The sequence below is a fragment of the Eurosta solidaginis genome, chromosome 2, assembly GCF_040869045.1.
Source record: "Eurosta solidaginis isolate ZX-2024a chromosome 2, ASM4086904v1, whole genome shotgun sequence".
NCBI classification, from domain to species: Eukaryota; Metazoa; Arthropoda; class Insecta; order Diptera; family Tephritidae; genus Eurosta; species Eurosta solidaginis.
The window spans coordinates 77,350,020-77,375,451 of record NC_090320.1 but is presented as its reverse complement, the minus strand read 5'-3'; the positions used below and the strand labels follow the sequence as shown (position 1 = coordinate 77,375,451).

The 25,432-nt window shown below is 37.0% G+C and overlaps 2 protein-coding genes across 4 annotated transcripts in view; one reads left to right on the top strand and one right to left on the bottom strand.

The window, feature by feature from the left end:
• LOC137239991 (uncharacterized) overlaps positions 1-10,713 on the top strand; it is a 16,459-nt gene extending 5,746 nt beyond the window's left edge. Inside the window, exons 2-4 of the mRNA XM_067765849.1 lie at positions 7,635-7,901; positions 7,979-8,119; positions 8,184-10,713. Coding sequence (XP_067621950.1) covers positions 7,635-7,901; positions 7,979-8,119; positions 8,184-8,674 — 899 coding nt within the window. The 3' untranslated portion in view covers positions 8,675-10,713. The remainder of the gene's footprint in view (positions 1-7,634; positions 7,902-7,978; positions 8,120-8,183) is intronic.
• On the bottom strand, positions 8,697-25,432 carry fon (fondue). 3 transcript variants are annotated; one of them, XM_067765848.1, is made up of 8 exons: positions 25,257-25,432; positions 17,817-17,832; positions 17,643-17,660; positions 17,372-17,446; positions 9,889-10,649; positions 9,634-9,741; positions 9,058-9,566; positions 8,697-8,989 (listed from the first exon to the last, which is right to left on the bottom strand). In XM_067765848.1, exons 1-8 carry the CDS (start codon positions 25,309-25,311, stop codon positions 8,837-8,839), a joined length of 1,695 nt encoding a protein of 564 aa, XP_067621949.1. In that variant the 5' UTR covers positions 25,312-25,432; the 3' UTR covers positions 8,697-8,836. The 3 variants fall into 3 exon arrangements, with proteins under 3 accessions (XP_067621949.1, XP_067621948.1, XP_067621947.1); XM_067765847.1 differs by having other exon boundaries at positions 9,634-9,822; positions 25,257-25,431; XM_067765846.1 differs by having other exon boundaries at positions 9,634-10,649; positions 25,257-25,431.

The window sequence follows — 25,432 nt, the reverse complement described above, 5'->3', positions numbered from 1 at the left end:
CGATTGGAGTCATTTCGTCAATGAGCTACCATTGAGCTGGCACCGCATTGGCGCTGGCGCCATGCAATTTACATCACTAAAATTGCACGAATGTCCAGGCTCATGACTTTGTTAATCCAGATGGTGAAAACGAAGACTCAAAGGAATGCAACCTTGCAAACAACAGCCGTCATTTTCAAAGTGTAAAAATTCTGTGATACAACGAACGCTAACGCCGTTAGGCTGTTATCGGTAAGTGTTGCATACTTTTCTGCGCACTTGATTTTGTTTTACAGATTTTTGGCGATGGAATTTTAGCTAAGCGAAAGTAGAATTTTATTTTAAAACAGATTTAACCCACAGATGAGAGATCTGCAATAAGTAGTTGTAAACTGAACGCGGCATAGGCAAAGTTAAGTTATTTAACACTGTTTGACATAATTTAATATGTGCTCTCTGTCAAAAATGCTTCAACTAACTTAGTCACATTTTATTTCGATTATGAATAATAAAATTAAAGAAAAAAATAAAATTAAAAAAAAAAACTTTTAAAAATAAGCTTTTATTATTGGCTAATAAAATTAACTAAAAAGTAAGTTGATGCATTAAAAGAAATGGATAGAATGAGAAACGGTACAAATAACTAAGTAAAGATTACGTAACTAATTTAAACAATATTTTACCCTACTAAAATTTAAAAAAAATTCCTATTTAAATTAAATTTAAGAAAAAGGCTTTTCTAAGAACAAGCTTCTATTACTTGTTAATAAAACGAACTAAAAAGTAAAAAATTTTATTATTGTGTGTGTTTGTTTCAATTAGTGTGTAGTCTTCTAAATTTTCAGTATTAATTTTGTAGTTTTAAATAGTTGTGTTTTTATTTGTTGTGTTAAAAATTCTGACGAAAGTGTCATCTTTATTTGTGATTGTATTTGCTATAAAATTGCCTATCAGTATTTACTGTTACTTGTATAATGACTTCAGATCTGGCAGGCATCGTAATTGTGTTGACGGGCAGACAATTTGTTAGGTGCATTTTTATTGTTTTGGGGAAAATCATATGGTCTTAGGATTAGTTTATCCTCTATTTTCTATCTACTCCTGTATCTACTTCTGTATCTACTAGGAGGTTTGAAACTGAGTTACTTAGAGTCTTTTTAGTGGATATGTAGATATTTCAGTGTAGGTTTGGTACACATATTTTTCTACTTATTGCTCTTGAAGCAGCAGATTTCACTGGTTTTCCTGGTGCGTAAAATTTTGGGTTGCAACCCTTTGGGTTGGGCGGCCACCGTGGTGTGATGGTAGCGTCCTCCGCCTACCACACCGTATGCCCTGGGTTCACACCGGGCAAGCAACATCAAAATTTTAGAAATAAGGTTTTTCAATTAGAAAAAAATTTGTCTAAGCGGGGTCGCCCCTCGGCAATGTTTGGCAAGCGCTCCGGGTGTATTTCTGCCATGAAAAGCTCTCATTGAAAACTCATCTGCCTTGCAGATGCCGTTCGGAGTCGGCATAAAACATGTAGGTCCCGTCCGGCCAATTTGTAGGGAAAATCAAGAGGAGCACGACGCAAATTGGAAGAGAAGCTCGGCCTTAGATCTCTTCGGAGGTTATCGCGCCTTACATTTATTTTTTTTTTAACCCTTTGGGTATTATTATTTGATCTCGGGGTATTGTTATTGTTATACTTTGATTGTGATCTAAACCTTCTGCCTCTATAACTTCCGTAGTTCCTATTTTTATAACCTCCACGGAATTTATTTCAATATTGATTTTGTTTCCGTATATTTAAAATTGTGTTCGAGCTGCCTGTGATTTCCGTGCAGCTGTTTGTGAATTTTGAAATTGCATCGTTCATTGTTGTGAATGTTCCCGGTTGCATGATCATTTTCACTTTATCATTGGAGGAGTTCTTACACATGGCTTTGACTGCTGCTTGGGTAGCATATATGGTTGCCAAGTCTGGGTTTAAGCCATCCCTCATATGTATGCTCCCTCCAATGACCTAGTTATCTTTTCTATATCCGCAGTGTATTGGTTTGCTGTTTTACTGCGCTGTTGGATATTCGGGAGTTTACTGTCAAAACCTCCACTGATTCGCCTTTTATTGCAGTTCTTAATTTTAATTTTATTTGTCCAATTGTAGTTTCGTTGCTAATAAAATTTCTTGCTGTGCCTTTTAATTTTGTTTTTATCAGCGTTATTGCTAAAGTTTCGTGATTATTCTTGCTTTGGTCGATGATATCAATGGCGTCAGGAAACTATGCAAATTTTCAGGCTTACCATCAAACTCTGCTAGCACTGATGGGGCGGTTTTGATGAATTCTACGGTTTGTTTCATTGTGATATTAAAGAGTGGGAGATTTAATAGTTTCTTTTCTTTCACCGATGAAGTCTGACTCAACGATGGTGATAGGGTGCGGTTTCGGGAAAGTTCTGTTAGAGCTGAATTAAAATCAACCTGAAGGTTTTCTTCTACTGTAGTTGGTATAGTTATTTCTATGTTGTATCTGGCTAAAGAAGATACTAATTTATCTCGTACGTAGGAAAAGAATTGGTAAGCTTCTGTTTGGTGCTCTTTGGTGAGTATATTATTTACCGTATTGATCACCTGTCCTCTATTATTTAGAGCTTCTGCGATCATGTTCAAATATTTTACTATTGTTTCTGGTTTTATTGTGGTATTTTTATTTATGCATTTGTATGTTTTTTCTGCTTTAATTTTTTCTTCAGATAACGCCTCATAAATTTGGTCCCATTTGTTCATTTCTACCTTGGGAAAACATCAGTGAGCATAAAAGAAGAATTCCAAATTTAAGGGTTTTTATAAGGATGACCTGAGCATTCCAATTTACTTACTTATTTAGTTATTATAATGATCTGACATTTTAAAAAAACATTTTTTTTTTGACAAATTATTTGAAATTTTTTATTTTTCTCCTTTTTTTTTGCAAAATTTTTCAATTAAACTAGTCCTACTGTGAAATCTTGATTCTAACTTAAATGAAGAAGGAGGAAAAAAAATTTCCTAAGCAAAAACGAAGTTTTTGCTCATAGTTTAGCATCGCTGAGGCCGCTCAATTGATTCTAATTATACTTATGTACAAAAATTTCTCCAGCTTGTTGCCAGTCAGTGTAGTTGTTTTACTGTTACCATTCTAAAATATCCGGGATTTTCACTTGATTATGCTGTCAGTCTGGTATACTATTCCACTCGATTATGTCACCCTGATAGCATGCAATCAGTCGTTTATAGTTGTTTTTATTTAGCTGGGTCCTTATTCCACTCTTTTCTGCTTTGACCTGCCTCGCTTGTTTGGATTATTCCATCGAATCCTTTCTCAATACTTTTGTTGTTTTTTGTTAACATATTTGTGGATGTAGTAACGAACTAGTTGTATCTTCATCCGTGTGGCCTGTATAGCACCAGTTTGTGGATTTTAATTAAAAAAAATAACTTTTTTCTTTAAACAAAAACTTGGTAGGATCTTTGTCCAGTGTGATCGTTTAGCAGTTTTGCTGGTTTAGCAAATTGTCCGCCAACTAGTGATCACTCCTGGCAGGATCGCCATGTCCTATCCTATCCTATTACTCACGCTGCTTACTCATAAATCTCCAACCTTTCGAATCCAGAAGGGTAGTACATCTGCTAATGTTCGTTTATGATCTCATCTCTGGCTCTCTGGATTGCTCGGCTCTCTTAGCGAAGTTGTCATTTAATGTTCCCAATAGGAGTCTTCGTACATTTTTACCATTTTAATTACGTGCTTGCAGGGCTATATATTGTAGTTTTGACTCAATTTTTCGCGCGCTTACTGAATTTAATAAACTCTCGGGGAGGTTTTTTATTGATTTCTCTTTTTCGAGAAATATTTTCAAGTCAACTCTAACTTGCAATATCTATTTGTATTTTTTTTTTTTTTATTTTTGCTTATGCTATTCATATTTTCACATTTTTGTGTAGTTATAAGTTGTTTATTTAGTTTTTAATTACTTGTGTATCTAGTCTGTAAGATTAGTTCTGATCATAGGCTAAACAAATTAAAGATAAACATAATAAATGTGAAACGATAGGTTTATTGAAACGCCGATGTATAACGTTAAAAACGATTCTCTTTATTTTAGAATTGTCTTTCCTTTTATACAAAATTATCTATTCTACACATACGTATTTGCACTAACACTAATACACTACATTCTTAACATTTACATACTGAGTCAGCATATTCATGAACCAATAAACAGATCCCGCATTAAAAAATGAGAGAGCACAAAAATCATAGTTGGCTGGGAAATAAATTTCCTTGGCATGACGTCACGTTTTTGGCAACATGTTTTATTGCTGAGATAGTGTTCAGACCTTATTCCAATCGGAGTATCTTGCTCCGCTCTTGCCTCCTACTAATAAATAGTATAACTACTTAATATCTTTTGAGTAAGTTAGGAGCGTATTCGTTCATCCGCATAACATGATCTAGCTAGCGAAGCTTTCTGTTTTTATTCGCTGCACTATCATCATATCTGTGAAAAGCTCATGTAGCTAATACCTCCTTCGTTACCAGCCGTCGACATCAGTGATATGACTATAAATCTTACGGAGAAGTTTTCTCTCGAATTCTCCATACGTCAGGACAGCTATAATGAGTGACTTGTAGAGCGAGATTTTTCTTTGTCGAGAAAAAACTTTACTTTTCAATTGCTTGAAAAAGCACTTGTTGGGAAGAGTCATTCTCCGTTGGATTTCTAGGCCGACATTGTTTTTGCTTTTAATGCTGCTTCCCAAATAGACGAGATCCCTCACAGTCTCAAATTTATATCCGTCAACAGTGACGTGGGTACAAAGGCCACGATGACAGCAAGTACTTCGTCTTGTCCACATTTAGTGCAAGAACCACTCTTTTGCTTTTTTCTTATACCAACTCTTCGCCTTCATGTTTGAACAGCCCGGTGGGTATGATTTTCATCATCGGCGATCGGAGTATCGGGTCGTCTTCGTCCACACTCTGTACGTCAGTTACCAGGTCGCCATTATCGTTCCTACAGGAATTTGCCTCGGTCCTGAAACCTTCTGTCATTAAAAAGAGCATTAAATATGTATAGTAAACCGAAAATAATAATAATAATATTTTTTCGCGGTAAATATCCGGGTAGATAGAATATTTGCCAATCCACCAAATCAATTTGATGTTAGTTGTTCGCCCGCTTTCAAAAAGGAAGAAAAAATATAGTCCGAAAATTCAATTTTTACTCCGGTGTAGTCGTTTACTTAGGTAACAGTTTTAAATACTCTGAACACTGGTAGCGAAATAAGAGAGAAATGTTATAAATCGAAAAATTTCAAAAACGCTACGTCATCAAACTTTTTTTTGAAATTCGATTACAAATACAACAATTCCGGAATGCGAGATCTTGGCTCATTCGACTATGCAGCATATTAGTTCGACCTAGTTTAACAAATTGTAACTGTAGAAATATTTTGGCAGGCGCATTGACGAATTGTCATTGACACGCGGTCACGCTATTAATGAATTGGTCAATGCGATATTGTAATGTGAATGCAATATGGGTGGTCTGCATAGAAAGTACATTGGCGTATTAGAGTATGCTGCATAATACTACAAACGTATTGACATAAGGAGGCACCATGCATAATACTACATTACATGAAGTAATAATAATAATAAAAGCTAGAAAATAATTAGGTAGGTCCTAGGTACTAGTCATCATACTCCTCATCAATCTAGGGCGTTGATCAGACAATTAAATAAAAGCGTTGGACGCGTCAAATTTCTATTGATAGTCATATATAAGACCAACTGAACCTTAATGAGGTTATGCTACGCCTCACATTTTTAGAAATTTCACGCGCAAAACGCTTTTATTTAATTGTCTGATCAATGCCTCAGATTGATGAGGAGTGATATGACTAGTACCTAGGACCTACCTAATTATTTTCTAGCTTTTAGTATTATTATTATTTCATGCAAGTATTGTTACCAATAAAACCATTTATTATTTTATTTTCAATTACAAACTATTTTTTGTAATTGAGCCTCAAAAAACCGAAATAACTTTTGATATTTTTTTTTTTGGGGAATTGAAATGTAATCAATACCTTTGCTGTGCAGAACAGGAATTGATTACTTTTTCCTAGTACTGAGGAATGTAATGGGTAATGTAATGGAATTGAAATTAGCCAGCTCTGATCACAATACATGTATAAAATTGTATATACACTGAAATTTTTTGTATTGAAAACATTAAAATTAAATTTTTAGGGCCTACTTGTAGAACGGCAAGTTGAGTTTTTAACTCAGAGTTACCCTGACATAAGGGGTTAAACTCATATATTTTTAGGGGTTTGGAGCAACGTTTCGCTACGTGGGACACGCGTCGAGAAAATTAGAAAAAAATCATGCGATATTTAGATTATTGTTATCCGTTTTTAAGCCAGTTTCCATCAAGCTCGCGACTTCAAACTTAACATTTGGTTCAGTGGTCAATAACAGTGTAACAAATATGACAACAATTTTCGGTAGAGATATCTATATATTTGGAAACATCTTAGGGATCAGATGGAATCTTGCAATACATTTTAAAGAAACTTCCCATTGAGGTATCTACTTGAAACCCCTCACCTTTCAGAGGACCGAGGCAAAGCAATAAAAGGAAACAAAATTGGAGGAGAAAGTGGGGATGTGGCGTATGGATCAAGTTAATAACAGAACTCGTACCAGATATGAAATACAAACTAGATATGAAATGAAAACTACAAACTTGATTCATTAAACTGGGCAATCTTGGTGCCGTGGGACGTCCACGATCGGGGCTGAAAGAGAAGAAGCGTAGGGGTCCATTCCGGTGTTAAGGGCTTAATGACATTTGGGCCTTAAGAGCCAGAGTTAGATCAAGTGGCTCGTCAAATAAATATGTAACTATCTATGTACCCCGTATCTTGGTTTTGGGGTAAAAATCCTTTCTAATGAAAAATATTTGCCAGCTTGGGATGAGAACTCTTTTCTAGTGACGACATCGGAAAACGTTTAAAGTAAAATGATTTGAGGGAATTTACTTTAAATATTAAGGAGCTTCCGATTCGTCGTAAATGCAAAGGCTGAGATCAATGCGGCCTTGCGACATCTACCACAATAGCCAAAGAAATTTAAATGGACCCCGTAACCATGGTTTGGGATTTGTGGTTGAAAAGAGCCTTCGCCGCCAACGACTGTTGCTCACGCTATGAGCGAGCGTCTTGCCGCCATCCGCAACAGGGAGAGATTTTTCAACATACAGTTTATCTGCCTACGCGCTAAGAGGTGATGGGGGCGACGTAGATAGGGAAACCCTTTCCTGATAAATTAGAAAAGAATACGATCGCTGGTCCTGCCATGACATCAAACTAATGCTTGGCGGCTTGGTTGTTCTACAGTCGGAAGTCGCCGCCTTTTTCTGAGCTAGTTTTTCTCGATTTGGGATTAAGGTAAATTAGAAATGGTTTTATATCCACATCATATACATAGTTGACCTTAATAGCGGAGTGATAAAATTAAAATCTAACCATTTTTTATGTTCTGTATGTGATGAACCTTATAAACTTATTAATACAAAAACTGCCCCTGTAACAACAAACAAATTTTCTGTTCTGCCATTAGCGCAAGCGAATAAAGTATCACCGAAGTTGGATTTTGACGAAGCAGAAAATAAAAACAGCTCAGAGGTGCCAATAATACCTGGCACAGGTCAAGGTGGTAGAGGAGATGGTAATCAAAATCGAAATGGCCCAGAAGATGGCGTAAGTGGAAGGGGAACCGATACAGGAACTACTAAAAATAGCGGCAGTGCTGGTGGCGGTAAGTCTGGACCAAAAATACATGGTGTGCGTGTAACCGTGGACACGGGCGATACACAAAAATCCAAAGGTAAGTAAAGTTAAAATGCCATTCGGTAAAAGGCTTTGGTTGCAACAAATTTCAAATAATTATACCTCTCGATTTAGAGAATACCGAAAGCGTGGAAATAGCCGATGGGGGAAAACATAGGAAACGTGTTGGAATACATACTGATATAACATTCGAAATATCAACAGATGGAGGAAGTGATGCGAATGTAACAAGTTCAGCGCAAGATGATGATAAAGGTTAGTTCCGACCACCATATGGATTATTTTTTATTTGAATCTACCATCTTTTATTTCCAAACAGAAGACGCAAGTGTACCCATTTATAAGGGACGTAGTGGTCCAACGCAAGAAACACGAAAATCACAAGATCCCAAGAGTCATTGGAATCCGAATTTTTCCTCAGAACGACGAAGCTATGAAGGCAGAGGTCAAAGCACAGGTCCTGCGTATTATTATCCACAATACTATCCCAATAACGTGCCAGTGTATGTGCCTACTGGCAATGGAGGTAGCAGCACCGGTTATCGTCCAGGAGACGGCTGGAACAGTTATACACCATCCCAAAATATATGGACCACTGAGCGAACACACAACGAGCAATATCGTCCCAATACTGTTACAGGACTTCGAACTCCCAGCTGGAAGCCATGTTATTGTATGACCGCTATTGTCGATAATAGAAGACGACGAGCACACCATCATATCGTCATAGCCAAGCCTCCTATTCAACCCACAAGCTCAGTAATTAAAGTAGTGGATGGTAAATTAGAAAAACTATTCTCACAGCGGTAATTGAATTAAGGTCTAAGCTATATGGCTTTATTTAATTAAAACTATTTGGGATATTTTATTTATATTTTGTAATTAAAAAGAAAAAAAAAACATACCTACATAATCTTAGTGTAAAAGAACACAATTAAATATTTAAACTGTTTATAGAGTACGAATAAAGTCTTATGTGTGAAGACTGTAGCTGCTGACTTTGCCATTGTCGTCGAGTGTCGTGGTGGCAGCTTTGTAACCGACACGATGTCCATTCACGTCGTAGTTCTCGCTTTCGCCAGTTGATAGCTCCTTATAATTTTTGACTTGACCATCTGATCCGAACTGCGTTTGGAAAATAATATGATTAAATTAAAAAAAATTGTTCTCATAACTCACGACTGAAATACTACCTCGGATTGTGAAGACCATTTCGATGCTTTCTCCCAAGATTTGCTTTTGTAACCACTACCAGCACCTCCATAGCCTGCTGATAAACCTGCATTGCTGCCATATCCAGCTGACATGTCAGCCAATTGGCTAGCACCGGAACGAACACCACCCACACCAATTTCTTGGACTTGCGCCTTTGCCAAACGTTCAGACTCAGAGATGTAATGATGTAAGCCCGAAGCGCCTACACCAGCTGTTAAACCTGAGTTTGCCCCATATGCAGACTCTGCTCCAAAGTTTGATCCGAATTTGGAGTTATAATTGGATTCTGCACCAAATTGTGATCCATACTTAGATTGTGTGCCAAAACCAGAGCCGAATTGAGAAGCCTGAGTAAGTGCAGCGTTGGAAGTAGCACCGAAGTTACTTTGTGCTCCAAAGCCATGTTGAGCGCTAAAACCACTCTGAGCACCGAAATGGCTTTGTGCGCCGAAACCGCTAGTGGAACCAGCTGTTAGTGCGCTTGAACCTAAAGCGTATGAAAATCGTTTAGTTCATACACCCTTTATTATTTCTATTTGATTGCTTAGCCTTACCGAAACCAGCCGAGTTAGCTGTTTGACCAGTTGTCAAAGCACCACTCAAAAGATTGCTTAGTTGGGAAGCTGAGTTAGCAGAATGTACGTATGAAGCATGCGAACCACCTACGGTTGGTACAATCAAATGTGGTTGTGATGAACTAACAACTTTACGGTACTTAACATAGGACTCTTGACCAGATGGAGCTACAATTTGTACAGGAGCAGCTTGAATGTGTTGCTCTTTAAAGTGTACATATTTTTCTGACCCACCTGATGGTGCTGTATAATGGATAACAGGTACTGCTTGGCTTTGTACACGACGTTCTTCATGATGTACATAGTTTTCAGCACCCCCACTGGGTACAGTGTATTGGATAACCGGTTGCGCTTGAACGCGACGTTCCTCGTGATGGTAATAGTTTTCGGCGCCACCTACTGGTGCTGTGTATTGGATAACAGGCTGACTTTGAGTACGGCGTTCTTCATGATGCACATAATTTTCGTGACCACCTGATGGTGCATATGTTACAATTGGAGTTGCTGTTTGACCATGTACGCGACGTTCTTCATGATGTACATAGTTTTCAGAGCCACCGATGGGTGCTGTGTAAGTAACAACGGGTTGGCTTTGAGTGCGACGTTCCTCGTGATGTACATAACTTTCGCGACCACCTGAGCTGCCTCCTGATACCACAATTTCGGGCACAACTTGTTGAACGCTTTCAGTTTGTTCTGTTAAGCTGCTGGATAAACTACTGCCGGATGCAACGGGTATGACAACAGCTGCACCACTGGTACCACCGCTTGCAATGTTTGAGCTAGCACCAAATGAGGAAGAGCTTCCAAAGTTGGCTGTGTGACTGGCACCGAATGAAGCAGCGCTGTTGCTAGATGCGCCATATGAAGAACCACTTGCCAATTCGGCGGCTGAGAGGCCTGATAGAGCTGAGGAACCCAATATGCCACTTTCTAGTCCAACGGTACCGACACCGCCATATGAGCCAACCTCTTCAAATGAAGCTTGATGTTGACTAGAAAAAATATACAAAATTTATATCTCAATTAAAAAGAAAAAACAAAATAGATTAAAAAAAATATTTAATTGAAGAATGGCAATACATGACCAACTCTAAAAGCTTTCAAAAACCATGTGTGTTAAAATTGCTTTAGAGGTGGGTGTTGAGTCCGGTTGATTCAAAGCTATGGGTAAAATATGGCTTATCGATAGCTCCAGCAGCCTTTCCCTTATAGTTTTGTTATCAGCATATCTTCTTATGTAGCGCCGAGCAACGAAAGAATACTCAATGAGCTGTTCAATCCCAGTCCCAGAGGGTGGTATCTATTTTGTTCTAGTCCCATTCCGAGTCCCAGTCCCACTCCGAGTCTCAGTCCCGAAGAGTTATTATTCCTTAGTGCACAAATATTAGCATATACATGCAAAAGTACCAAAAAATAAAAATTTTGTTTAAGAATTTTAAGGAAATGTTCAATATTTTTAACGAAAGTGTATTTTTCAAAAGATGTTTGCATTCTTAACCATTTATGTTGCATTAACTTGGCAACAACGCATACATATGTATGTACATACATATGTCAAGCTGATATGATATGAAAATACATATAAATGTACTCACAAAGTTAAATAACGCAGCGAATGCTACATATGTGTCGCCTCACTCAAAAGCAATTTGCGCTCACAGTTGACACCGAACAACCACACACACGTATTTTTTAGTAAAAATGTTGCTTTTGTTTAAACAATTTGGCTGATATAAGAAAGGAATCAAGTATTTTTTTTGATGCAGAACGAAGGTAAATATTTCAAAGTTTTACTGAAAAGTAGAATTTTTTAATTCCATCCATCCGTTTATGAGTTATAGCTATATAGACAAAAATTTTATGATTTTTTACTACATTTTGGCAATTTGCCACGCCCCTATAATATATACCTTCAAATTATATTAACTGTGCCATCTCACGTTGCTAAGCTTTCAAATGCAAAAAACCGTTTTAAAATCGGAGCATTCTGTGTGAAGTTATGTGCGTGCATGGAATTTAGCGACTTTATTTTATAAGACTTATATATATATATATATATATATATATATATATATTAGGGCGGGTCGATTTAAAAATCGCTCATTGCTCTGTGAAAATCGTATTCTAGGGATCAAAATAAGAAACTTTGCCGAAGGAAACATACTAAAATACATATATTTTTACAGAATGCCTTACTTTTCTTTCTGTAATTATGGTTAATTTAATTTAAGTCGCTATTGTAACATATATGCTGTTTTGAAAGAAAATGAATAAAAAATGATATGAATGAAATGAAATGTATGGCGAACCCCCAGGGGGTTCCAGGGGGTGTGCCACTGGCGTCGGTGGGTCGGGCCTCCAAAGTTAGTGGGGGTCGGTCATACATTTGGACTCGAGTGGAGCACTCAAAATGGGTCAAAGTGGGATTTTTCAAAATTTGCCCCTACCTGGGGGGGGGGGGGGGCATCGCTCATTGCTCTGTGAAAATCGTATTCTAGGGATCTAAATAAGAAATTTTGCCGAAGGAACCATACCTCTAAAACGAATTCTGATGCCCCCCCCCCCCCTTTGGGTCGAAGTTTTGGGTAGGGGAAATTTCAATTCTACCTGCTGTGTCTTTTGGTGGCTTAAAAAGAACAACACAAGCAATTTTACGATTTGCAATTGTGTCACAGTGATACCTTCATTTTTTAAAACGGTTGAATAAAAAACCCACACAACTATGTTTACGACATGCAAATGCATTACAGTGATGCCTTGGTTTTAAAAGGGGGTTGTATAAACGCTAATTTTTATAATTTTTTTAAATTTCTTTTCTATTACTAAGTTAAATTCATTTTTTCATTTACATATGTTCTGACTTAATAAATTTCTAAAGAGAAAAATAAACTCCAAAAAGAAACAAGTAAGGAAGGTTAAGTTCGGGTGTAACCGAACATTACATACTCAGTTGAGAGCTATGGTGGCAACATAAGGGAAAATAACCATGTAGGAAAATGAACCGAGGGTAACCCTGGAATGTGTTTGTATGACATGTGTATCAAATGAAAGGTATTAAAGAGTATTTTATGAGGGAGTCGGCCATAGTTCTATAGGTGGACGCCATTTAGGGATATCGCCATAAAGGTGGACCAGGGGTGACCCTAGAATTTGTACGATATGAGTATCAAATGAAAGGTGTTAATTAGTATTTTAAAAGGACGTGGGCTTAGTTCTATAGGTGGACGCCTTTTTCAGATATCGTCGTAAAGGAGGACCAGGGGTGACCCTAGAATTTGTTTGTACGATATGGGTATCAAACGAAAGGTGTTAATGAGTATTTTAAAAGGGCGTGGGGCTTAGTTCTATAGGTGGACGCCTTTTTCAGATATCGTCGTAAAGGAGGACCAGGGGTGACCCTAGAATTTGTTTGTACGATATGGGTATCAAACGAAAGGTGTTAATGAGTATTTTAAAAGGGCGTGGGGCTTAGTTCTATAGGTGGACGCCTTTTTCAGATATCGTCGTAAAGGAGGACCAGGGGTGACCCTAGAATTTGTTTGTACGATATGAGTATCAAATGAAAGGTGTTAATTAGTATTTTAAAAGGACGTGGGCTTAGTTCTATAGGTGGACGCCTTTTTCAGATATCGTCGTAAAGGAGGACCAGGGGTGACCCTAGAATTTGTTTGTACGATATGGGTATCAAACGAAAGGTGTTAATGAGTATTTTAAAAGGGCGTGGGGCTTAGTTCTATAGGTGGACGCCTTTTCGAGATACCGCCATAAAGGTGGACCAGGGGTGACTCTAGAATGTGTTTGTACGATATGGCTATCAAATTAAAGGTATGAATGAGGGTTCTAAAAGGGAGTTGTGGTAGTTGCATATGTGAAGGCGTTTTCCAGATATCGACCAAAATGTGGACCAGGGTGGCCCAGAACATCATCTGTCGGATACCGCTAATTTATTTATATATGTAATGCCAAAATTTCAATGGTTTTTTGTTTCGCTCTGCATAACTTTTTCATCTTCTTCTACTTAATATGGTAGGTGTCACACCCATTTTACAAAGATTTTTTCTAAAGTTATATTTTGCGTCAATAAACCAATCCAATTACCATGTTTCATTTATCATGGCATTTTTTCATTTTTCGTAATTTTCGATATCGAAAAAGTGGGCGTGGTCATAGTCGGATTGCGGCCATTTTTTATACCAATACAAAGTGAGTTCATGTAAGTACGTGAACTGAGTTTAGTAAAGATATATCAATTTTTGCTCAAGTTATCTTGTTAACGGCCGAGCGGAAGGACAGACGGCCGACTGTGTATAAAAACTGGGCGTGGCTTTAACCGATTTCGCCCTTTTTCACAGAAATAAGTTATCGTCCTAGACTCTAAGCTCCTACCAAATTTCACAAGGAGTGGTAAATTTTTGTTCGACTTATGGCATTAATAGTATCCTAGACAAATTAAATGAAAAAGGGTGGATCCACGCCCATTTTGAAATTTTCTTTTATTTTTGTATTTTGTTGCACCATATCGTTACTGGAGTTGAATGTTGACATAATTTAAGCATATACTGTAAAGATATTAAATTTTTTGTTAAAATTTGACTTGAAAAAAATTTTATTTTTTAAAGTGGGCGTGGTCGTTCTCCGATTTTGCTAATTTTTATTAAGCATACATATAGTAATAGTAGTAAAGTTCCTGCCAAATTTCATCATGATATCTTCAACGACTGCCAAATTACAACTTGCAAAATTTTAAATTACCTTCTTCTAAGAGTGGGCGGTGCCACGCCCATTGTCCAAAATTTTACAAAATTCTGCGTCATAAGCTGAACTCACCTAACAATATTCATCGCTTTATCCCTCTTTGGTAATGAATTATCACACTTTTTCGGTTTTTCGAAATTTTCGATATCGAAAAAGTGGGAGTGGTTATAATCCGATATCGTTCATTTTAAATAGCGATCTATGATGAGTGCTCAGGAACCTATGCACCAAATTTCATCAAGATACCTCAAAATTTACTCAAGTTATCGTGTTAACTGATGGACGGACGGACGAACATGGCTCAATCAAATTTTTTTTCGATCCTGATGATTTTGATATATGGAAGTCTATATCTATCTCGATTCCTTTATACCTGTACAACCAACCGTTATCCAATCAAAGTTAATATACTCTGTGAGCTCTGCTCAACTGAGTATAATTAACAAAATCGAATAACGAACAGGCCCACTTAAAAAAAAATTTTTTTTAAGACAAATTTTAACAAAAAATTTAATATATTTAGAGTATATAAGTAAACTATGTCAACATTGAACCCCAACATTTGTCTCCAAAGCTCTCAGCTGAGTATGTAATGTTCGGTTACACCCGAACTTAGCCTTCCTAACTTGTTTCTAAATGGAGTCGCCCATGGGAAGTGGTTTTCCAAATAGTACTTCACGTGTAATTCTGCCATAAAAAGTTCCTCAGCGACTCGTCTGCTTCGCAGATATCGTTCGGAGCCGTCATAAAGCATGTAGGCCCCGTGTCGCCAATTTGCAGGAAATATTTTAAAATAACACGATGAAATGAGAAAATAAGGTCGCCCTAAAACTCCTCGGAGTCTTGTCGCGCGAAGTTATTATTACTAATATTAAAGTGTGAAAATTATTTCTTCCGGGAAAAGACGAGTCCGATACCACAACCGCTGCTGACGGAATACGTCCCGCCGCGTGGATGTGACGAATAGAGAATGGCAATATACCCGCTAAAGAGTAACAAGGGCCAGGTAACGACAAACTTCCGGAGAGCTGCTCACGCACGTAAGCGAAGACTTGATAAAAAGCATAAATCAAACGCCATGTATCGCAGAATTAGCCTGCTTTATATCGTGTATGCATTTCCATCTAGCGCATTGTGCGAAAGAAGCACAAAGTCGTCTTTTGACGCGAGAAGGAGTTCCTTGTATGTTGCTTTGTATGAGTTTAAGATACCTAAAATCTAATGAAGCTTTGCCAAATGACGTTGAGCAACACCACCAGCTTCGTTAGGATTGGGAAAACCCTCTCCGGGCCAAGCAAATCGTCAGACAAAACGACTCCCTTTCGTGCGATTTCTAACCTTATCCTGGTGAGGATAATTATAGCAACAGATCTAAACCGTGATGATAAAATCCATTATGATAGTACACAGCAATGATTGGCTATAACAAATGCACAGTAAGTTCTGCTTTTACTTAATTGGATGGCAGAAATGTGAGTATTGCAGTGAATTAGGACAAGAGGAAGCAATGGTTGCCATCAAAGAAAAAATAAGCACATTCGCGCCTTTCCAGCCACATGACTGTTCATATATTCAAATACGCAAGTGTAAAACACTTCACCTGTCTGGGAACAGGAATCAACATCGAAGCATAGACGGCAGCGAGGGAAGATAAGACGATCCCTAGAGTGTTCAAGAGTTTTCCTGTCCTGTTCGTCACAACGATGTGGATCGAAGGTGGTTAAGTAATGCCCTTTATGAGCTTTACGCAGACACAAGCATAGTGCAACGAATAAAAGACAAGCCATGTTATGAGAATGAAAGAAGGCCCAAAAATTATTCCCATCGGCACCCGTATATGGAAGCAGAGTTAGGAAGGACAGACGAATAAAGACTTGAACTCCCTTGTTGCGCCCAGTCGTTGTCACTGGCGTGACTTGGTACACAATGACTAAAATCGCCTAGGCAGTAGTGATGATGATGATAAAACGTTCCTCCCTAATTCTTCAAGGGTCATCCAAATTTCTAGCGATTTATTAGATCAGACACGTTGAGCGACTTATGGAGAGTTAGTTTTGTTTGTTTGTTGTTTTATTTTCAAAGAGGACTTTTTTATTGTAAGTAAGACTATGTAGGATCAGTTCATTTCTAGGCTGACATTGTTTTCACTGTTAATACTGACGTTGGAGTTTAGAGTATCTTTCAGCAACAAGGAGGTTGTAATTTGTCGATTGTTGTTTAGATTTACTGCTAGAATTCTTTTATTGGAATCTTGTTTATTTTTGCATGGCTCGGAGAAGTTCTTCGCAATTCTGACGGGGCTGATGGTTGATCCTTGTACATTAGGTATAGTTGTAAAATCTTTGCAGGGAACTTCGATTCACCTGTTTATAGCAGGCTTCTTTAGCACTATGAAAGCTATGAAGCCTTGTTATTAGTCTTCTATAGAATTTGGCACATCGTGGAAATCTCGTCGGCAGCTCGAAAACGGCACTGAACAGGGTTCAATTAGTTCGTTCACTTTGCACTCTATTTCGAGCACAATAAGCTAGATAGAGTCTTATGCCCTATATCTTGTATACGATATTATGTATACTGATTTCGCTGTAATTGCTGCATATTGCGGGTTCCCATTTACCAACGATTGGGCAAAACACAAAAGAGTTCCGAATTAAATATATTTCTGTTATAAACTACCCCAGGAATGCTCGGAAAAGTCAGGTGCAACTTTATTCATCCAATCTAATACGAACTCCGGAAGGATAACATTTGTTTATCAAAAATCTGCTCTGCGTAGAACTCCAAAAATGTAGGAACAATTTACGGTAATCTTCTAACTGGTTTGGGCGGGGTTAGGTGTTATCGCTCTAAGAAGGTTTATGCATGCTTGAAATTTGAATTGACTTTTGTGACAGCTGGACTTGGATAAACTGTAAACCTTTTTAACCAGCTGGATATATATGATTTCAGTTTTACATACCCGTCGAATCCAGTCGCAACATCTCCAATTTTTTGCTTAGCCTCTTGCACAGTTTGCTGATGTTGACTGTAGTGTCTAAATTTTTAAAATAAATTAATTGTGTTAAATTACAAAAATTATAAAGCATAAATAAACACTGTGTATGCAATTTTGAGTTTCGAATAAGTAAAAGAAAATTGTTTTTTTTTTTTTTTAATTTTGTACCAAGCCAATTAGGAATACAAATCAAATGTTGGTACTTAAATGTTTCCTTTATTGTTTAGGTACTTACAATCTGTGGAAGTTGCGGCTTAAAGGGGAATAATTAGAAAATTTTAGTATATTAAATATTTTAGTATTATATTTTTAAATATTTGTTTAGGTAAATAAAAAGAGCTTGCAAATTTTGATTCAGGTAATCAAAAGCTTTAAAACAATTTTCAAATGTAATAATTATTACCAATACCTGTTTTCCATTTCCTCTGAAAAAATAAAAGAGAAATAAATTATTGAATGCGAAACAGATTCTGTATTTACGTAGGTCCGCTTATTAGGGTTATGTGCTTAAATATTTAACGCAGCTTACACTATACAGAGAAACAACGTTTAAACTGATAACGTGATAAGCAGTGCGACGTGAATTCTCTAAATACTTTACTACTACTGCTATATACATTAGAGCGGGTCAAATTGTTTGCCCATCAGGAGTATAGCAAAAACGTGATCTACAGATTATTCTAAGAAAAATTGCTGAATACACCATAGCTCTAAGTCCAATTTCGAGGTCCCCACTTTTGCAAAATAGATATTTTGCATTTGAATGTAGGGTTTGGCCAAAAAATCTTCATATCTTCTGATAGAATTATAGAAAAAATATCATATGTAAGCCCAATATAATTTTCAAAAAAAAAAACATATATTTTCAAGTAATAAGCAAACATAAGCAAAAGAAAAACTGTCTGAATGTAAGTTGTTGGAAATGTTCTGAACTTATTTTAGCTGTAAAGAAAAAAAATTTCCATAAGAAATTTGTTAAAAATGATAATATAGTAATTAAAAGTTCATTTTAGGCAAATTTCTAATCATTTAAGCCTGATATCTCTACTAAAATACAAAAACACTATAGATATTATCACAGATTCTGAAATGTACGTAAAATACCTTTAAAGTAAGTCCAATATGATATTTTCGCTATAATTCTATCAGAAGCTATGAAGATTTTTTGGCCAAGTGGGGGCAAAGTGGGGACCTCGAAATGGGACTTAGAGCTATGGTGTCTTCAGCAATTTTTCTTAGAATCATCTGTAGATTACGTTTTTGCTATACTCCTGACGGGAAAAAATCCATCTATACAATTTGACCCGCTCTAATATACATATATGAATTTTTAATTAATTTAATTAATTTAAAGATAAATAACTTTAGGTCTTATGTAAATGCATAGATAAAATTAGATTGAACTAGCTGGTCCGGAAGGACCTCACATAGACTGAATGGGTCCATAGTGTTTCCAGAAGTTTGTTCAACGTCACAACTGAAAAGCCTTATCATAAACCAGGACTTACATATGTATATTATAAAATAACTCCGTTGTCTTCGTAAGTACTGTAAGCTTGCTAAGACCTAGGCCACTTGCTGTTTCTAGATCTGATAGTTGTGTCACTCGTAATAGCTGGAGCCTTAGCCAAGTAAGCTCAGCACACGAGCTCAATCGTTTCCTCCTCCATCCTGCACTACCTACAACTGCTATCACTGACTACATATCATAAGCCTACAGTCCCCTCAATGATAAAAGTAACTTTGTCAGTCTAAGGTTGTAAGACCTGCACATGAGTTTTGATAAGGTTCCACACCTTTTCTGCTTGGTCGGTAATATGCAGTTCTCGCCTTCTTTTAATATCGCCCAATCTGATTGGGGCGTCTATTCCCATATCGGCCCATGCTAATGGAAAAGTCGTTACCCAAAAGTTTGTTTTTGAAAAGGCTGTATCTGAGCGAAGCCGTTAATATATTTATATCTCAGGAGGCCGGTTAAAAATGTTGTAATTTCAAAGCTGTTTCCGTTTCGAGGACGTCTAACAATAAACAATTTTAATTTGATGATTATATGGAATTTGTATACATTTTCTTGGCAATAGTTTCAGAAATTCACTGCAAATAAATATAAAGGTACGTCCACACCGGTAACGAAATATCAAAGTTGTATAACAATTGTTTTAAAACAATTGCAACTTGTTATACACCCAAGTTATCTAATTCCTTTGATCTTCACCGACAACCTCTTGGTAACATGTAACCTGCTATAAAAACAGAAAAAAAGTTATACAACATCGTGTTACACAACATTTTTCAGTTGAATTTCTAACAAGTTACATAACATTGGTTATATAACTGTTTGTAACACGTTTTGTTACTGGTGTGGACGCACCTTAATAAAACTAAATAATACGTCGTAGCACGCACAGAGGTTCGTGTCTCCGCTATTGAGCACAACTCCTTTTATAGCGAGTTATTTAACCACTGCCTTCTTCAATAATAGCCGCTAGATGCCCATAACTTCTGCACTCAAGCTGTGCCGAGGCATTGAGTCTCGTTGCAGTTGTTAGCGCTATGTTCTTCGCCACCAACTTCACAGGTGGAATGTGCTGAATGGCATACAGTGCAGCCGTCAGGGTTGTTTTCAAGGTTACCGTTATGCCAATGATTGATAGCCTGTTTATCCCCTCCAATTTTTGAGGTACGTTCTTTTTTGCGCAGCCGTCCACCAAACGGAGTCCCGGAGTAGTATAGAATAGGCTCAACAATTGCTGTAGATATGGGAGAAAGAGGGTGATATGCCCCACACACACCCCAAAATTCCTTCATATTCATAAGGTACCGTTGAAGTCTTCTTCGCTCTCTCTTCTACGTTGAGCTTCCAGGAAATTTTAATCTCTTCAATGATTCCTAGATATTTGTACTAGGTTTCCCATGCTTTCTTCGCGTCTATAGTTTCCGCCTGAAAGACCCTGCAGTAATCTGGCAGCCTGAAGGATCCACTTATTTCCGGATCGACACAGTAAACAGCAGACTAGAGAAGTAAGAGGAAGCTTCTTTATTGCTATCTTGCCTAGAACATATTTTAAGTTTCGAGAGAGGGCACAAAGCAGCATGCCTGTACTAAAAATTGGTATGGAGTGAAGCGAAGTAGTCCCTTACTCGCAAGGGAGTATTCCAGCCCTCCTTAAAAGTCAGACTCAAATTTTTCCGGAATAAAAAAAAAGTGATTGAAGAGATTAAAGAAAAATTTACCCTCGAATTAATGAAAAGTTTCATACGAAAATTAGAAGTTCTTCCTCATTCAATAGAAGTTTTGCTCAATGCAAACAAAATTTTTTTATTCATTCAACTTCCTCATCAGTGTACATATGTACATATATGTACAATTTTTTTAAAGAAAACTTTGTAATTCTAATTGAATTTCTATAAAGATTCTATAAATACGAATGTGGTTACATCAGCGATAATCTCTCTGGTTCTTATTGTACAATTACTTGTCATAAGGTTAAAAGCTATCAGCATTCCTCAAAATGATTAGACGTATTATGGCATCATGTTTAGAAGCTCGCACTGTTTGAATTCTACTAAATTCGCTTAATGCCGCATGAGATATTTGATGGCATATCTATAGATGCTGACGTCTATAGTAAAGGCACTAGAATTTTTCGGATCTAATACGAACTCAAGAGAGTGACTTTTGCACTAATGACGAAATGGCATTAGACGGTTCTTTTCGAACGAACCTAAGAGCCTAATGATATTGACCGCCACTCTTACAATAGCTTCGTCAAATTGGCTTAAGGAGTAAGAAAGGCTTCTGCAACGCCTGCGGCTAGCGCACTATCATATAGCCTCGCCTGGGTTAAGCTCATTTCCTTAACTGGCTTGTCTATAATAAGCTACTTTGTGCAACCTGTGCTGTAGCGATATTTTCTGCACAGTCGGTGGCAGCTCAGGGCAAGGTTAAAGTAGATTGATAAGATGGGAGGTAATTTTTTCCACTTTGGTCATCACAAAAAAACGAAATTCATTTCCGTGGGACTTTAGGCCTGGATACTGTCTAACTTTGAAAAAGGGTGATTGACATACGCTGAAGGGATGTGACAAGTGAAGACAGAGGCTATCAGTATGCAGAGGCATTTACTGCAAAGTCGTAGCGAAATTCCAGTCTGTTCCAACTCCTTCTTCTGGGAATATATGTCGTGTGCTTATTAATAGGCTCATAGATCTGTTGTGGAAACCCTAGAGGATGGTCACCTTTTCTATAAGTGGACTTCTTAAATATAGAAAAAGATATCTAAAACTTACATGCACCTTCATATGTTATGGGTTTTCTTTCCAAATTATTCCAAAACAACTTATATTTTTCCAGAAAGTTTCTTACAAAGTTTTGTCGATTTTAAATATTGTGGAAACAATTTTTTAATAGAGCTGCTCAACCCCTATACACTTATAGCACTTTTGTTTTTGTTTTGCTCTGAAGAATATGCACAGATACAAATTCACACTTTGAATATAATAAAAAATTCATAGCACTCCCATATCCCTCAGTTATATATACGATTCATATGAAAGTGCCTGAATTTCATATGAAAGTGCAAAGAAAAAGCACTTCCATATGAAGTCAAGGAACTTCGGTATGATATTTAAATTTACAATAACAAAAACTTTTAAAAACTATTGTAGTACTGAGAAATTGTTTCTTTTCAACATTTATTCATTAAGGGCACCATCAAAATTCCTTAAACAATTAAAATATATATACATTTTTTTTCGATTTAAAAAAGTTTCAATGTACGTATAATTTTCTATACGTATTGTGATTTGCACTTCAATATATACATTTTTGAACAGTCCTGTTTTTAATATCCAACCTAAGAAGAGTGCGATTGATCTACCACTTGGTGAACCGAACGGTGCTGCTTGATATTCGTTTGCTAACAGAATAATTTACGTTACAATAGCTTTCTCATCCCAAGTAAATTTTTTTTGGCAAGAGAAATTCGTCGCTGGATTTTTAGGCTGAAATTATTGTTTGTATTAATGATGGTTCCATGAAAAAAGGAAACCCTTTACTACTTCTAAATAATGGCTGACAACAGTGATGTGGTTCCCATCATGTTTCAGCTTTCCAAAACCCCAATGAAACGTACTTTCACACTAACCATATTGGTTGTACGTTCTTCTGTCCGAAAAGAAGGACCCTGCCGTATAGTATTACACAAGTAAGGAAGCCTAAGTTCGGATGAATTCGAACATTATACACCCAGCTGTACACTTGAAATGCTGTTGTTAATTGTTTTGTGTGCTTAATAGTGTTACAAGGCTGCGCAATATTACATATACATATGGTTCTATTCTGAACTATTCCCGAAACATAGAAAGTTGCTTAGTCATAAAATGGGCGGTGCCACGCCCATTTTTTTTAAATTTGAAGTTGTTCCTATTTATTGTTATAAATCCACTAGGGAAATGAAAAATCATTGATATAAAGCTCTTTTTTGTAAAGATATAGCTTACTTTATTCGCCCACGACCCTTTTAAAAATCTTTTATATACAAGCGGGCATGGTCCTTAACCGATTTCGTTAATTTTACTTCAAAGCATTCCTTATAGTAGAGGCAACCTGCCTGCCGAGTTTTGTTACGATAGGTTTAACGAGTTTTGATTTATGATTAATAATATTTGTAAAATTGATTTTATCACAAGTGGGCGGTGCCACTCCCATTTAAATTTTTTTTTTCAAATTTTTATCAAGAGTCTCAGTATCAGTCCACACGTCAAATTTCAACATTCTAGGTGTATTATTTACTAAATAATCAGGTTTTTTGTGTTTTCCAAAATGTTATATATATAAAAAGTGGACGTGGTTATCATCCGATTTCGCTCATTTTCAATACCAATCTATTCTGGGTCCAGATAAGCTCGTGTACCAAATTTGGTGGAGATATCTCAATATTTACTCAAGTTATCGTGTTAACGGACAGACGGACGTACGGACTGATGATTTTGATGTATGCAAGTCTATACCTATCTCGATTCCTTTATACCTGTACAACCAACCGTTATCCAATCAAAGTTATAATACCCTGTGCACAAGTACAGCTGGGTATTAAAATAACTTTCCGCCTTATTAGCGCCCCTTGCTGTGCTAAGGCCTCCAATACTTCTCGAGACAGAACGGTATTATTAAAGACCTCCTATGAAGCAGAGCATCGTAAGTGCAGGCTCCTAAGTTGCTCAGTCACATAGTCGGGCGCTATGAAGTCAGGCTAAGTCAAATCTCAGCAATTAAGCAATTTTGCTAGTTCTAGCACAATTTTCTACTCCAAATTTTTGAATAAAAAGTAAACCTATGGCCGTGGTAAAAATATCACATTTTATTAAAATTGTTAAAACATATTACGATTGAAATGTTTCCAAAAAATTGTATTTTGTACCTTAGCCGATTGGTAGTGGGTTTACAATACAGGCGAACAACCACAACCGCTTCGACTCATGAACTTTTTTTTTGTATGAATAACGTATTTGTCCACAGAAAATCTATTTCTTACAAATATTTTGTATGTACACAGTTTTAATATTGAATCTTTATTAAGGCATTGATGGCATATCAACATTTATTACTCTAGCCAAAGATTTATTGTGGGCAATGGGGTTTTTCTTTCCCCCAATGTGAAAGAATCAGCTTGTGAATAAAAATAGAGCAAATAACTGAAACGATTTGAAAAAATGTGCCGTCAAAAGGGATCATATCGAACCCCCGAGATCTGAAGGGACCCAACTCCCCCAGCGGGTTAGGGCAGGCATGCCTGTCGTAAAAGGCGACTAAAATACCAAATTGATTCAAGGGGTTGTGTAGTGCAACTCTTTCAAGGGGCTGCCAGCGCAATATATAGCTTCTCCAACCCAGTCAACCTCACCTATTTGTGGCGAATCCTGTTTCTTTAACAGCCGAGGCTCTGGCGACCCCAAGTTCCTCATGGATCTAGGGGGTGGGAAAGCGGCATGGCCTTGAAGGTTTCATGAGGTTATACTAAATCGTTTCCGAGATGGTCTGGCTAGTACTTTAATCGTGCTTATTATCTGATCGCACCGGATCTGCATCCGGCAAAGGACCATCAAGATCGATAACACTCCTCAAGGCCTTCGGGGAGTGACCTTATCGCTACAACAACAACAAGAGACCTAACTCCAAAATCTCGAAGCTATGCATACAAAAACTTCCTCTATGAGCTTTTTTGTTTTTTTTTGTTTTGTTTTTTATTTGATGGCTATATATGTAGATCTGGTTGAGTGTTATCATCTTCTATCTACCAATGGTTAGGTGAATATCATTATTGACTATGCGGACGACAAAAGTATTATGTTATTTTCGGAAAATTGTGAAAAGTTCCAAGTGTAGAACAATCTTAAGCTGCCTATCGAACATTTCACATACCAAGAAAGTGCACCTAAAATTGTTTTATTTCAAAACAAATAGTTATCGTATTCTCTATCCGATCAATTATCTGAAAGAGAGCAAATGCATATAACTCAATGGCAGGAGCTTGTTTTAGTACAACTATTTTAAACAAAATAATTGGCGTGATTTCCCCCTAATGAGATTTTGATCGAACTACAAATTGGTGAAACCACTGCCGAGAGGCGACCCCGCTAAGAAAAACTTTTCTCTAATTGACAAAAACTTGTTGCTCAATATCGATGTTGCTTTGCTCGGGACTTGTAATCAGGACCTTTGTTGTCGTAGACCACTGGGTGTTTAATTTCCTTCACGTGGGATGGTTTTTTTTTCCGATAATTAAATCAGTAGTAGTAAATAAATAAATAATATATTTAATTAAAAATATGAATTAGATTGCTTTACCTGCAGCAGCTGTGCAGACACAGAACGCCAAGGCAATGGCTACAAAAAACTTCATATTGCCCGTTTAATTTTTTATAATGGTAGGTGTAATGAATTTTCACTTTTTACACAACTCAAATTACAAGAACGTCTTTTCAAAGTCAGCAACTTTATATTAATGAAATTAATTGCAAATA